The 15,728-nt window shown below is 33.4% G+C and overlaps 1 protein-coding gene across 1 annotated transcript in view; it reads left to right on the plus strand.

Moving 5' to 3' along the window:
• The window catches only part of LOC124365716 (Krueppel-like factor 9), a 56,373-nt gene that overhangs the window by 31,536 nt on the left and 9,109 nt on the right, over positions 1–15,728 (plus strand). Inside the window, exon 2 of the mRNA XM_046821662.1 lies at positions 14,733–14,883. Coding sequence (XP_046677618.1) covers positions 14,733–14,883 — 151 coding nt within the window. The remainder of the gene's footprint in view (positions 1–14,732; positions 14,884–15,728) is intronic.

Consider the following 15,728-nt stretch of genomic DNA (forward strand, 5'->3'; position numbering starts at 1 on the left):
ATTCTGACTTGCAGATCCAACTAATTGGCCTATAATTATTATAATTATAATATAAAGTGCGCATAGAAAGTATGCAGTAGTAGATTACGTGCTACAAATAAACTTTTCTAACGAAGCATTGTTTATTTCTTTACAAAATGTGACTGAAAGACAAGGAATTTTGAAATGAAACAGCTCAAGAACTAATTATAGTCAATGTATGTGTTTTTATAATTACAGAATTACAATGTTATATGGATATTCGGGTAATTAGAACTATGCTTTTTTATAACCCAAATTGGGTTTTTTGTGTTTTATGTAAACAGGTTTTATGTTGTTATCAGTTTTGTTACTCACTTTGTAAAATTTGGCATAGCAATTTTTTATAATTTTAATTTTCAAGATTGAGTATGTAATTTCAGTTAAAAATGAAGCAAATTTATAGTGGTAATCCGTAAAAGATTTATAGTAGTTATAAATGAAAACAAAACCTGAGAAGGAAAACTGAGTAAAGTAGGACCTATCTTCAAAATATGCAAAACAATTTGATCCAATCCGTATTTCCAAGATTTAAAACATAGCTCGAGAACTCCATAATTTTTTATATAAAATGTAACATTTTCCATAGAATATGTTGTGAATAAATATAAAATAGTATTAGTGTTGCTATTTCTTGCGCTCTATTCTATAAATAACATTATTGATGAATAATGGACTACATTCACTTTTTGTTGGCGCCTTCAGAAAAGGCGATCTGCAATATACGTATAGGAATGTACTGCTGGTAATGCCTTACCATTTTTGAAGGCTGACTTCGAAAGAACTAATACAAAAGAAATGTAATTAAAGTCAGTAAATTGAATAGCCTCAAGGCCTTCGATTACAGATAACTATTCGACACTATAAAAAGTGCCTTATGATAGTTATGTTGCTAAAAACCCATTGTAAATAATTCGGCTATAACACAAACATACTAAAAACCAATAGCAAGAAAATAAACGGGTTAATTAAATAAATCTTGGAAAGCTGTCAGATTTTAGAATTTAAAATTTAATTTTAAATAGATAAATAAATTCTCCTAGGGTACCGTAACGTATAAAACATTATTTCCAACAGTTCGTAGTTTGTATTTAAACTATTTGGAATTGTTCAAGAAACTGTGTTCTTCTCTCTGTTATATATGTGAGGCGTTCCTTCAAATTGTAATTAATTGTTTATTCGACTTATCCAATTAATTCTTTTAATTACAATATTTTTTATAATTATTATTTACTCCACATATTTACATTAAATTATGTTTTGTCTTGAGATTTACTTTCAGTAATCGAATTTAAAACTAAGATTTAAACATAGTAATGGTATGTTTGATATAAAACCTTAGTATAAAAATAATGTTAATTTTACTTTCTAGTAATCGAATCACGTTAGGATAAAGTACCCAACCCGTCTAAGCATATTATATGCCTAAAAGTGCTTATATTGTTGAAAATTTTATAACCATAATTTACTTTTGCCCAAATTAAAAAATTGTACAGTTTTAAAATATTGTTAAATCTTTTTGTCCTAAATATGGCGAAAACCAATAAACGTAAAAACCTTAGGTTTGTGCCGAAATTCTTATTTTGAAATCCTTTCTGAAAAGATAAAATAAAGAGGAGTTAAAATTTGAAAATTTTGAGATTAAGAGTGGCCTACTTATAAAACAATTTTTGAAAATTTAAAAATACACTAAAATAGTTTATATATTATGTCCTGGAACACTCCCCGAGTTTTCTTTCTCTAGCCTAAACCTTTAAAAAGTAGCAGGGGTGAACATTATGTATTTTTCTCTTGACAGGGATGCATTAAAGTCGTACATTTACAATGAGATATTTTTAAAATACATGATTGGGGTACATATGACTCCAATCATAAGTGTGCCTTGCCTAGTAATTATTCTCACCATCAATTTATGTACGATTTTGAAGTGGCTTCTTTTGGTGGGCTATGGATATATGTTTAAAGGATTAAAAATAAATTGATAAGATCTATTCTAGCTAACAAAGCTGTAGAGTAATTTAATCCTGGAATGAAATTAGTCTTCTGGTTATTGTTGAATAACCTTCAAAACCATTAATGGACTTTTAAAAATATAAATTAAATTTAACAATGTGAAACGATACAAACATAAGAAGAACGAGACGTGAAGCAATAGTAGTTGCTTTGTTTACAAGATATTTAGCAAGATATTGTTCTGGAATTTTTATTTATTATTTCAGTTATTATGAACCCATAACTTATTTTTTTATATAATGGCAATGACAATGATAATACCATACTATAGAAACTAATATAAACAATAATAATGAAAATATGTAAATATTTATTACTTTTAGCAGTCAGTAATCATTGTAATATATTTAATATAAAAATTACAAAAATATGTATAAAATTAACATAAAATATAAAAATGTTTATGTTAAAGAATTCAGTGACTAATTATTTTAAAATACATAAAATACCAATTTATTAAATAGAATTTATTCAAGATATATATTTACAGACAGTTATAAGAAGTAGTTACTTCTGTCGGTCAGTTCCGCGACTGCCTTTCCACTTTTTATTTAGGTGTTACAAGAATAGAATCACATTCCTAAACGTTTAAAACGCCTTGTGTTCCCTTTCATACAGCCATAAAACAAACCCCTATTTGTCGAGTTGACATTGAGTAAGAGAACTTGGTTTGACCGGAACTCTGTTGGAATTCACATTGAAAGTTCCTTCCTCCCTCTGTTCAGTGGTACAGTACAAAGGGGAGGTTGGTGGAGGGGTGGAACAGCTGGTGGCGAGGTCACGGCCTGTACCAGGCACTGTACCAACTGTACCAACTCGCAGCATGAGAGCTAATCGTCACGCAACACTAAAGTGTTATTAGGTTACATCACATTAGTGTCGTGAGCGTTGTTGTTTCTTTGAGTGTTCTAAGTGATGGCCGCTCTTTTACTGAAGACAAACAAATGGAACGGTACTTAAATGGAAAACAGATAATGGCTACCTAATCTATCGTCGTTCAGAGTGTCCACCCATTTGGAAATTAACCTTCTCTACGCAACAGAATATCCTTATAACATTCAAACCCAAACATAATAAATAGACCATTAAGGTCACATGTGTTTATACTCGATTTGTAGAAATTCCTAATCGATAGTAGATTCGATTGTTCTGGTGGCCGCTTATTATACTGCAGCCCACTATTACACTTTTTTAAGTATATTGTAAATGTGATTATCTGTTTGAATATAGAAGGAAATTATTACACCATTTTAATTCAGTTTCAATAATATTGTTTTATGTAATTATTTCCTTCTTTTTAGTATTGGTTTATCATTTTTAAATATAACGCATTATAGCTATTTTACGATTTATGTATTAATTAATATGTATTTATCCAAAAAATAAAAATAAACAGTCAAACTTAATGTTATATATGTTTTAGTATAAATCTTAATACAATATTCTATATTTTAATTACTTACGACAAGCTGTGAAATCGTGCGCAGAAAAACAATCGAATTACATTCATCTGTCGACAGAAGATATTCTCTGTTTTATATGCTCAAACCCAATATTAAATTTAAATATTCATATTAGTATAAACTTTAATGTGTGTACACATGTGATTGTTATCCAGTTATAAGGTAGGCTATGTTCAAAATTTCAAGTCTCTAGTTCATCACGAAGTTAGTTTAAAATCGATTAAAAGATTTTTTATAAATAGAAAATCGAGTCATAAACTCGTTTTAAAACATGGTATATGGGGTATCAATAATTATATTGATAATTGTATTGATAATTATATTATCTTGGTCAGGCGTGTCAATAATTATATTTATATTATGGTGAAGTAATATTATTGTATAATTTAAAATCATTATTCGCAATTATTGAAACAGTTTTCAAGTTGTGTTTGTTTTAAAATATGGGAAGCGTGAGTGTAAAATTGCAAAGCTCGTATGAAATGCACAGCAATACCAGACAGCAAGAAATACAATCCATCCTCTGTTAAACAGTAAAAGTAGTTTTTACAACGCCTGCAGACGTGTTTCCCTCTACGTCTTTACAGCTCCGTATTGCAAAAAGTATCCTCTTCATGAAGGGGTTCAGCATATGTATTTATTTTCATTTTTTTAAATTTATTAAAGATTATTTTTACGTTGTACCAATCACTTCTGTTTTTCATTATTTCAAGAATTGTTACTAATTATTGGACGTTAGAGGTTTTTTAACGATGTCGACTAAAAAATTAACATCATAAAATAGATATAAATATTCCAATCGTTCTTTTATAGAACTTCAGTTCTGTTTCTAATATTATCTCTGGGCTTTTATTTCGTAGTGATGTAGACTCTATCTATGAGATTTTCACCGTGCATACACTGAACGTTTCAATAGCGTAGAAAGTGAGAAACTAGCCCAGACCCCCCTCCCCCTTCCCACTATTGTACCCACAGACCTGACACAGTAAAGTTGCCGACAACAAAGCTAGCAGCAGCTGCTCTGGTTGTTCAGCCTCATTATACTCTCCCCCCTCCATCCCCTCAACGCACCACCTTTCATCCATCCACCCATGGGCGTCATTTCAGCTTTTTAACTGGGGTGGCAAGATCTACTGGGGGGTATGGAATACCCCCCAGGTGGAGGGGGGGTCCGGGGCCCTCCCCCGGAAAATTGTAAGAAACTGGCTTTAAATTTGTTAGTATTTTAAGCTTTTTCAAGCTATTTTTACAAAAATTTTACTGCTAACAACTTAGCCTAAAAACAATAATTTTTTAATGAATTGAGTTATTAACTAAACCACAAGGTCCACAAGTGAGGTAATTATTGTTCACACACAACTCAAAAGTGTGCCCAATTTTAATTTATGTGTGCCCAGCCCGTTTGTTTTTTATAAAAGGAAAAATCAAGTAAACATGATCAAACAAATTTCACTTTATTCTATGTAACCAGACTGCATCCACAAGTTAGTTTTAAACAAAATGAAGCCTTCTCTTCTGGCTTGAATTGAAGTCATCAATTACTTTTGAAATGTCTATTTCTACACTCCTTTCAATAGCCAAAAGGGCTAACGAAGACAACCTCTCCTGGCCAATAGAGTTTCTAGTATAAATGTCTTTAACCGCCGTAAGCATGAAAAGGATCTCTCACACGATGCCGAGTTCATTGGAATTGTATAGTACAAAACGAAAAAGTTCAAAAAGCATAGGGAACACACTTTTTCAAAGATGTTTGTACAAAAACGTCAGCTCTTTCTTGGATATACTTTTGCTTCTTGATTCCTCCGTTCTGTTAAAACAGTTTAGTTCAGACAGAAGAAATGTCATAGTCTAAACTATAGTATATTACACACATACTGTACACTGGCTGTGTCTATATTCACTTCCACCTAGAACTTTGCTTAAGTGGTTAAGTACATCTAGGTTGTTTTCTTGAAGCCTGGCCTCTATCTCCTCGCTTAGGATATCAATAACTGGCCAGAGGATTGAAACTTTGTAGTACTGTTGTACAGATTCAAATGGAGCTTTACTCCCACCCCCGATTTTTGAGGGAATTTTTGCCCTTTCTTGGCAACTCGGCAGCTCTAAACCCGCACGTGTCAGCAATTTCTGTGCAGTGATTGAACAACTTGGTGAAAAAACTCATCTGTTCTGAAGGATTGCAAAACTTCAAGTGTGCTGTTTTTTACAGATTTCACAACTTTCATAGGTCACACTGCTTGACTGAAGGGTCTTTGACAGTATGTCACATTGTGTTAGAACTCTCCTGAGTAATAGAAGGTCAAATACAAAGTTGAAGTCCTCCATATTTTTTCAACAAAGCATTGGCTTGTCCACCACTGTCAGGGTCTGTTTCAGAAATCTCTCGTAGTGTCGTAAGAGTGGCATCAAAATTATCTAACAAAGAACGCACTGCTTCGACACGGCAAGCCCATCTGGTATCACTCAAAGACTTCAATGTTGCTGTTCCACCACTAAAGCTTTTTGCACTTTTTTGAATGTTTTTCAAAAACAGCATGTCTTTTAGTTGATTTCTCAATGAAGTTGTAAAGACTTTGAAGCACAAAGAAAGGTGTTTCTTATTGAATTCACGCTTGTGCAACAGCTTACAATGCACAAGTTCAATATATGTGCATTGCAGTGAATGTACATTGCCATGGGGGCTTCTTGTATAATTCTAGCTGCCACTCCTTTGTAGGGACCCCTCATGTTCGAAGCCCCATCATAGCACTGAGCACGCAGATGTTTAATATTCAAGTCCAGTGAAATCAAAACGTCCTTAAGTACATTTGCCAGTTGTATCGCCATCAGTTCTTCTAGCACGGTAAAACCCCACAAACGACTCATGAACTACTAGTTTTATCATTAACATGTCTCAAGACAATAGCTACTTGCTCGTGCTTTGCTATGTCTTGGGTCTCATCAGCTATAATGGCAAAAACATTTGCATCTTTAACTTCTTTGGCAATGTGCAACTTAATTTGTTCCCCAATTATGGACAGAAGCTCATTCTGGAAAGTCGCTGAAGTATATTGAAAATTTTTGCGATGCTCTACAAAGAATTTGTTTACTAAACTATTATCTTTGGAACGAAGCCTCATCAGCTCCAAAAAGTTTCCTCTGTTTTTTGAATCTGTAGATTCGTCATGACCTCTTAGAGCAATAGATTGTCTCCCCACAAAATATCAGGGATTCACACAAAGCCTCTAAGTAACAATCTGTTTTCTTGTACTGTCTTCTGAATACCTTTTTGATTTACTTTTTCAATAACAGTGCCACTTTTGTCGGCTTCTCTTAAAGAACTGAGTTTAGTGTTACTACTTCGATGCGAGTTACTCTTTTCATGATTCTCAAATACTTTTACAGCTTTCTTCCATTTGGAAAACCCACTGAGTGTAAATACATTTTCTGCATTTTTTTCTTCTGGGCTGTAAAACGAACGGCAGGCAAAACAGAACGCTTTTGTCAGTTAGAGGACTGTATTCCAGCCAAGGATACAGTTTTATACCACTCTGGCCTAAATTTCCTACCATCCGTTTTAGGGAAATTTAATTCTCGTGGTTGGAATGAGCCTTCCCTAAAAAACGCCTTAGCCAAACCTGGGCCATGAGCAGGATCACGTTTATTAATTACAGTGATTGTCAATTGGTCAGATGAACTAGAGGAACAGCTAGGACTCTGCACTTCATCTGTAGGAGTAGTTGTGGTATCTTCATTTGTAGTTGTGGTTGTTAACTGAGCCGATGACGAATCTAAAACGTCTACTACAGCCGGTTCTGGTTCATGTTCCAAAACAACTCCTTCTGGTATGTTCATCTTCTAACCGTTTCTTTTTGTTTGCTGGGCCTGAGCTAAAGTAGGACAGCAACGAACTCTGCCCTTTTTTTGTTCTTCTGAGCCTGAAAAAACCCCATTAAGAATAGCAAAAGAACATTTAAATAATGGCAAAATGCTACTAGAACACAGAGTCCTAAACCTAAAATTAATACAAGTCTAATATAACATGCATAGGCTTTGCACAATTTTTTTTGATTTTGGGCGCTATTGTGTGTGACACTATTTCTCATCTCTTTGTTTTGACATCGTACCATTTGATAGGGGATTGAAAGGGCAACAAAAAAGATGCCCTGACATTTGACTTCAAGTTTATGGTTTTCATACAATTTAGGTTAAGAAATTTTAAATGGCAATCATTTTTGAAACTAATGATTGAATTAAATTGGTAATTCTTCTGAATATGGATATTGTATTAGATAAAAACCATGCCAAGTTTGAGTTAAATCGGTCAAAACATTCTCGAGATATAAATAAAAATTTAATAAAACAAAATGGTAGATATCTCAAAAACGGTGTTTTTAAGAAAACCATTATTCTTCATTTTTACTTTATTTTGATTTATCTACCAAAGTTTTGTTTTGTAATTTTGGGAAATTTTGTGTAAAATTTGTATCGGAATAAACACAGCCTAACAGCCAATGAGTAAAACAGTCATACTTTTTTATTTGCATACTGTAAACTGTACTTAAGAAGCTGTAGGCGTAACACGAAAAACCAAGTCTGCCTACATTACCAGGTTTCGAAATAGTTTAAAATTTGCTATTAATCTGGTAATTTTTAATTACACATAATCTTTTTTTTTTGCCTAAAGATAAAGTTCATTTAGTGCCTTACTCTACGAGTTGATTGTAAAACATGTATTTTAAATAATTGCAAGACCATAAAAGATCTGGATGTTTACTAATTATTTTGTATGACCTTTTTAGTCATTGGCTCTTCGACACAAACGTCTGCAGCCTGACAGCCACGGCATTGCAAAAACAGCTGTCAAACACAGGAAGGCGGGAGTTATTAAAATGACAGTAACATAACCTAATTAGAGGTATAAGCTGAAATTACTTAATTTCAGGTGATTGGATGGTATCGTTGTTATTTTTACATATATAGGTTAAAGTAGTGTTGCGTTAAATGTGAGGTTATATGACATCGGTAAAAGCATTTAGGTGGCCAAACAAACAAAAAATAAACCTAGTATTCCATACCGTACTATAAAACAAGCTACTTCCCTTATATATGCAAAAACTTCTCCTATACCAACCAATTACACCTATAAAATGTTTAAACAACTAAAACCATAACCGTAACAATGCAGAACTAACTGGCAGAACTAATAAAGTTAGAAGTTGAGGTTATGTTTTTTGGGGGCCATTTATTGAAATCTAGTCAGTAAAAAGATTTTCTATTTTTCAGCATTAGGCCTAGTTGGATGTAAACAAAGATGGGAAACTCCAGAAACTGACCAACACCTAAGTTTAACCTACGAAATAAGAAATAACTGAACTAAACTTACCATCTCTTAGTCCATGCAATCATACGACGGTTCACTTGAAATGTAATTCACATCGTACTGCAACTGCACTAAATCGAATACATCTACTGAGGAGTAAGGTTAAAGTAGGCAGGCGACACGACAGACGTTGTCTGCTTCTAGCTGTAAAGACAATATACTACAACAGGTGCCCTGTTGCCAAATCTCCCTCGCCAACTGTGTATTACAGAGTTGCCGTTTTCCAGACGGCAGACGAGAAGCAGCCTACATTGCTCATTTCTCGCTCTTCACGCATTTAATGTTCCTTATTTCATTTCGTAAATTCTACTACACCAATATTTCATTTTAAGTTTATGATTTACAAGTTTTTAAAAGACGTGCTATCTTTCTGTGCTAAACTAAGCAAAATTAATGGAGAATTGATAAAGTTAAAAGGTTCCCTATTGGTAGACTTGTATTTTCCAGTTTTAAGTAAGTTATATGTAAATTATTTAGACATTTACTTCAAAATTCTGGGGTGGCAAAATACCGGGCTCCACAATTCTGGGGTGGCAACTGCCACCCCCTTGCCACCCCCAAATTACGCCTATGCATCCACCCATCCTTCCATCTCGTCCGCTGTCTTCCGAGAAACTTGGGAAGCGGGCACAAAATTGACTTACACAGGATGTTATTTGTAGAATTGCAACAGGATAAGAGCTTAGAATGACAAAGTTGCTATCAATGTATTTATTTTACTGAAGTTGCCGCAAAATATATTATAGAATTCTTAAAATAAATTTTTTATTTGAACAGTTTTAAACAAAACAATATTGTTGCCCAGGAGAGTAATTATTATTTTATATACAAATAAATCCAGATGTTTCGAAAAATTTGCTAAAAATTTTTCCTTTGTTTATAATGTAAACTTCAGTTAAATACACTTTTAAATCTGTGCAACAATTAATTTCTCATGAACATCATTTTGTTGGGGATCGACCCGGCTATTTCATCTTTTGAAATGTGGGGACACTACAGGTTATTATTTATTATTCCAAATTTATCAATAACATTCAAGTGAACACATACATACCTTTCATTTGGCTTTAAAATTTGCCCTTTCTTTTACGTTTATTTTCATTTGGAGCATTTTTGGACAAAGGCATTACATCGGAAATGCTTCCAACAATCTGTGATTTGAGCTTGTTTGTTTTTTCACTGAATGAAACGAATAATACTTAACCAATAAAGGCGCTTTGGTATTCTGCGGTAGGATGTTCAATACTGGAAGGCGTTGGTTGGGTGATATGACTAAAGATAAGTTGCCGTATAGCCTATATTTCCAGTATACAATGTATTATAAGAGATTAAAAACCCCTGATATGGCTGTAGACGATGTAAACAATGAAAATTGTTATCATCAAACAAATGTAAAGAAATAAACTGATCTTTGATTTGACTGACCTTGATATTCTTTATGCATTTCGTGACTGTAGGAATGTTAGCTTTTTGTGAATTTTTAATAATAATTTCCTCTGAATTTACACCGAAACTTTTTGAGTACAATGTTCAAAGACCAGCTAGAGTTTTACACTCTTTTATCTCTTGATTATGTTGGAATTAACAGTTTATTTCATAAAAGAAGAGAAACTAAAACATAATTTCAGAAATTAAAATTGTTCTCGTAAATTTTATTCTGTGCGATGCAGGGTTATCACAGCTTTACGAAAAATGCGGTCGGAGTGTTGAAGATGTGTTTTTAGGCTATATAGTTTCACTCATTATTGTTGCATAATTTTTGTTATGAGGTAATTATGCAATAATTATTAACGGTTTTATATTGTTATTTATAATTTCAAACGAAGGCGTAATTCAGGATCCTAAAAGCCCTGTATTTTAATAGTAAATATATTTAAAATTGATATCCTAAGTGGAGTAAATGTAATGTTACTTCTCTCTTAGAATTTATTTAACAATATGAAAGGCAATGTTACAATACTTTTCCTTTGCGCTAAATAAAACGCAAGACGAAGTGATAGGCTTGTCGGAACCCGACATAGATACGCAATGTGGGCTTGGTACGCTGGGAGGCACACACAAGATAAAGAGTGTGTACATAGATGAAGGTACCAGCATGTGGCCGGTCGGTCCAGTACCAGCACCAGCTGGGTGAGATCGACAAGGCCGTGGTGAGGTCTGTGATCTAGAACACAGCTGTCATGGAAGCAGCTGACCAGGTGTTTTAGTTTAGAGAACCTGCCTGCCGCCCGTCCTATGATCTTCTAACTCCCAACACACACAGCTGCAATCCAGTCATTCATGATTAATTATTTATTTGTTTTTTGTTTTAAGTCCAAAGTTATATAATAATATTATTACGAAACTACAAGTTGCACTTTACAATGTGTGATCTACATCTGTTTTGTATGATTATAAAATGTCCTGAAAAAGACTTCTGTCCACGGAAAGTTTATTCGATTAATCTACTTCCGTTCCGGAAAGCGCAGGTAGCGATGAAGGCCTAAATCTTTTGTTTAGAGTAAATTGGAAACTATGTTTACCACCTCAAAATAATAACCTCACTTTTGTTAATTAAATTTAAAATATCGGGTATTGTGGGCACGTTTTATGGGTTTTTAGTGTATTTATACTCGCTGTTTATTTTAGTTTTCCGCCAGTGATGGCAAACTACGTCTTAAGTGGAAATTGCTTTCAGCATTGGTGGATGCAAAATGTATTCTCTTAGACTATTACACAATTAGAGCTTCTGTGCTTTAATTCTACACGTACGTACGCGTAAAAAAAATAATAAAATAAAAAAAAAATTATCTCATATCACGATCATTTTATTCTTTTGAAGAATTTTTTGAGGGCTTGGGCCATTGAACAAAAATAAAACTTGAGTTGATTTTAGTTGTTTAAATTAACAATATTTATGTCAAGTTAACATAAGGTTTTAGATAGGTTAACCTGTATCTGTGATGATATTAGTCTATCTGTATTTGTGACACTATTCTGACTGTATTTATAATATTACAGCTTTGAATAAAGATCTATGACTATGACTATGACTATGACTATTGGGACAACTGCTGATCCAATTCCAATTTCGATCTGATTTGGTACATGCGAATACGATAGAATTTAACGTTATACGTAGATAATAAACACTGGGAGGAAATAATGAACGAAAATTGTAAGTAATATAAATATTTGAATAAAGGATTAAACATAATAAGATATGTGATGCATTAAAATTTCCTGCATTTTAGAAAAATATCGTAAAAAGAAAAATTGTATATCTGATATCTATAATACCCAGTAACAGTAATAGTTGCGTATCCAGGATGTGAGTTTGGGAGCAGCCAAATCCAACAACTGATACTTTTATGGGGGGGGGGAGGGGGCAGGTAAAACGATCTCGTTTTATTACTATCGTGTGGGTTTTAATATTATACAGGATGTTAAAAAATGTGGACGAGATCTTCGAGGTGTGGGCAAATGTATTTTGTTACCTACACAGTGCTTTCTACCAATAATGATCTCATCATCTACTCTGTATTGTGCATGAGCTACATCACTACCCATTGTGTTTGATAACGTGAACTAGCACATTTTACTTTGCATAATCCTGACCTGACAAGCAAAATTTTTATTATTTTTGAATTGATCACGGTGTCGTCCTACTCTTAAGTTGGGTAGAAATAATTAATACAAATTCATCACAGATATTTTTGTGTTTATTTAGATTCTTAATACGAAAATCCATAAACGGCTATTGATTAAATAGGTACTTAAGTTGTTAGTCGAAGCATACCCTTGACAGAAGGTGTTATTTCTCTGACGGTTTGGATGAGAGGGGGCCCCCAGGGCCCTTCCTCGATACATTGCTGCCCAGTAGGCCTATACTCTCTCTGCTCATACGTCCTTGATTAGTCCACAGAGAATGAAATCTGGTGTAGCTAGACAACTTTCATTCTAGTTCACATTTATTAATGACGTTTCGTTAGGAAAGAGCATTTGGTGACGTTTAATGGAATTTAACAATTTGAACGCTTGATTAAAGGACGTCAGAAACGTAGGCAAACTGGTGAGAGTTGGATTGCTCTCTCTCTAAAAATTTACGATTAGCCAACATATTATAATAGTTGGAGCCTTCATGTCTCTTCACTTAATCTTTATGTTTATTCACATTATGTGGAAAAGTAGTGTTATTTGTATTATTTGTAGTAAAAACTAGAGAGATAAATTGTTAAATGAATAAAAATGATGTCTTTTACACAGAACACAGACAAGGAGGTTATTTATCGTAGGCCTAAGAGATCGTTGTACTGCGAGATTTTCCAGTGTTGACAAGAGTTTTGTTATCTCTGCTACTCCTTTATCGCTGCAATCTTATCTGAATTGTTTATACTTTCAAATGTAATAGAACAAGAATATCTCCAACAATACATAAAATGTCAAGAAATTAAATAAAGATATCTTCAGACAATAAGGAGATCTTAAGGCAATAAAGGGATCTTAAGACAATTGTGTAGAAACACAATCTCTTATTGCTTTCCTTATCTCCTGGCGTGCTTTAGCTCATAGCTCTTGGTCTAATATGACATCTTACATTTATGCTTGCATAACACTCACAGTCGGAATGGAAGCTAGAAATACCAATAAGTTATTACTACCAATAAGCTAGACATTGCTGGAAACTTAAGGCTTATATTTCTATGAATATTATTACATCAAATATTTACAGTTAAATCTTCTTAAAAAATATTTTTTGTTGATCTGTGGTTTGTGCCATTCAAATAAATTAATGGTCTGTACATTACATAGTAAAATATGAATGAAATTCGTTCTTTAAAAAGAAGTTTATTTTAGATCCGTGCATAATTTTTTTTGTAGTAAAATATTTTTCATTATGTCAGTGAAAAACAACGATACCGTATGGTCTTTGCAATTTTGTGTGTTTGTGTCCCAAATTAAAACCCAATCTTTCAAAGTAGTACTTTAGGATAAATACATTGTTCAGTGAGATGGAAATTGTCCAATTATGTCAACCTTTTTAACACTAGATGTGCTTTTGGGTCTTTGCCAAAAATCCCGTGTATTATATGCAACTCCTATGAAAAATGCCAGTAAAATATGCGAATTTATAAATATAGACTAAATGTTCTAAAGAATTGAAAAATATGTTATTAGTAGGAAAAAGCTAATAATTTTTTTCTTAGTAATCAGCAGTTAGTGAGTTTTATAGCGTACAATTAGTCATGGTCTTTGATATTGTTTGTTTACTCTATGCTTTTAATCAGTTTGCATGTAGAGCATAGAGTAAACAAAAGACGGAGTGAAAAGGTAAAAAGTTTCAAGTTCAGTATTATAATATTGGTTCTATCAAACTTTATAATTATTCTGCAGACTTAGGTTTGTAGCTACATCGTTCCAATTGTAGTAAGGTAGATTCTTAAAGGACTAATGTAAACAATTTTATGTAATTCAAGCATAGTTTTCAACTTATTAAATAACATATGCATAAATTTGGGGACGTGGAAAGAATCATTCTAACAGTAGTTTAATAACCACAACTACTTGAAAAACTAATACTTGAAAATAAGTTTTTAGAAAATCAATAGTGTAAACTTTCAGTCATTTAAAAATGAAATGCTCAAGTGTTCCTTACGTGTATCATCCAAAAAGTTTCAACACGAAAGACCGTCCTGACTGAATGGCTGATCAACAAAAACTTTTATATACTTTAAATGAATTTATGCAATGGAAGAAGTAACGAAATGAAAGGTGTATTTTTCCTTATTTATAAGCACTGACGCTGTTGTATTTGTCAATGAAATGACAAATAAAGAATACATCTATATAATAAGCGAACTGCCTATAAGTTACTATTGAAATGTTACTAATTCCAGGAGAACGACCGTTCCCATGTCGGTGGCTGGACTGTGGGAAACGGTTTGCACGTTCCGACGAGTTGGCACGGCACCTGCGTACTCACACAGGAGAGAAGAATTTCGCCTGTCCGGTGTGCAGCAAGAAGTTTATGCGCAGCGACCATCTGAGGTAGGTCTGCGCACTTCCAGAACAACATTGGAGTGTAAAGTAGAGTTGTCTAGCAACTGGTAGTAAACATCATTCTTATCTGCAAAATTGGACCATTGCATTGATAAGATGATTTAATATTACTAGGGTATTATGTGAAGGAAACAGGATTTTTCCGGACATTTGCCATCGTTCAGTGAAACAAGAAAACAGTAACACTACGTTTCGAGATCTGCAATCTGATCTCTTCTTCAGGTAAAGAACTAACCTAATACATAATTACAAACTAAGTTAAAAAAAAAAAAAAAACAAAAACAAACAAAAACAAATCTTACTAAAGCGTTGTAGCACGCCTAAGTCAGGAATCACAACCTACATGTTGTTGTCAACTTCACTAACACTAAAGACATGCACTTAATACAAAACTATACAAAACACTAATCATTAAAAGTAAACTACGGAAACAGGTCACAATGCGTCTTCACTCGTCTACTGACCACCTACGACTGACCAGAGGGACTAGCCAATGGCATTCGTGACGGCTGGCTAAAACAAGATGGCGGAAATACAAGGGAAGGGGAACAGGAATGGGCCCTTTCGTTATTATTGGTTCATGCGAGATGAACTTCTTAAAACCATATTGTGATTCCGCATTGGTTTATTACAAATATCCGATCCGTTTGATACTTTTTTTTTTTTTTTTTTTTTAACTTAGTTTGTAATTATGTATTAGGTTAGTTCTTTACCTGAAGAAGAGATCAGATTGCAGATCTCGAAACGTAGTGTTACTGTTTTCTTGTTTCACTGAACGATGGCAAATGTCCGGAAAAATCCTGTTTCCTTCACAATCCTTCCATCGTCAAAAA

The sequence above is a fragment of the Homalodisca vitripennis genome, chromosome 7, assembly GCF_021130785.1.
Source record: "Homalodisca vitripennis isolate AUS2020 chromosome 7, UT_GWSS_2.1, whole genome shotgun sequence".
Classification (NCBI taxonomy): Eukaryota; Metazoa; Arthropoda; class Insecta; order Hemiptera; family Cicadellidae; genus Homalodisca; species Homalodisca vitripennis.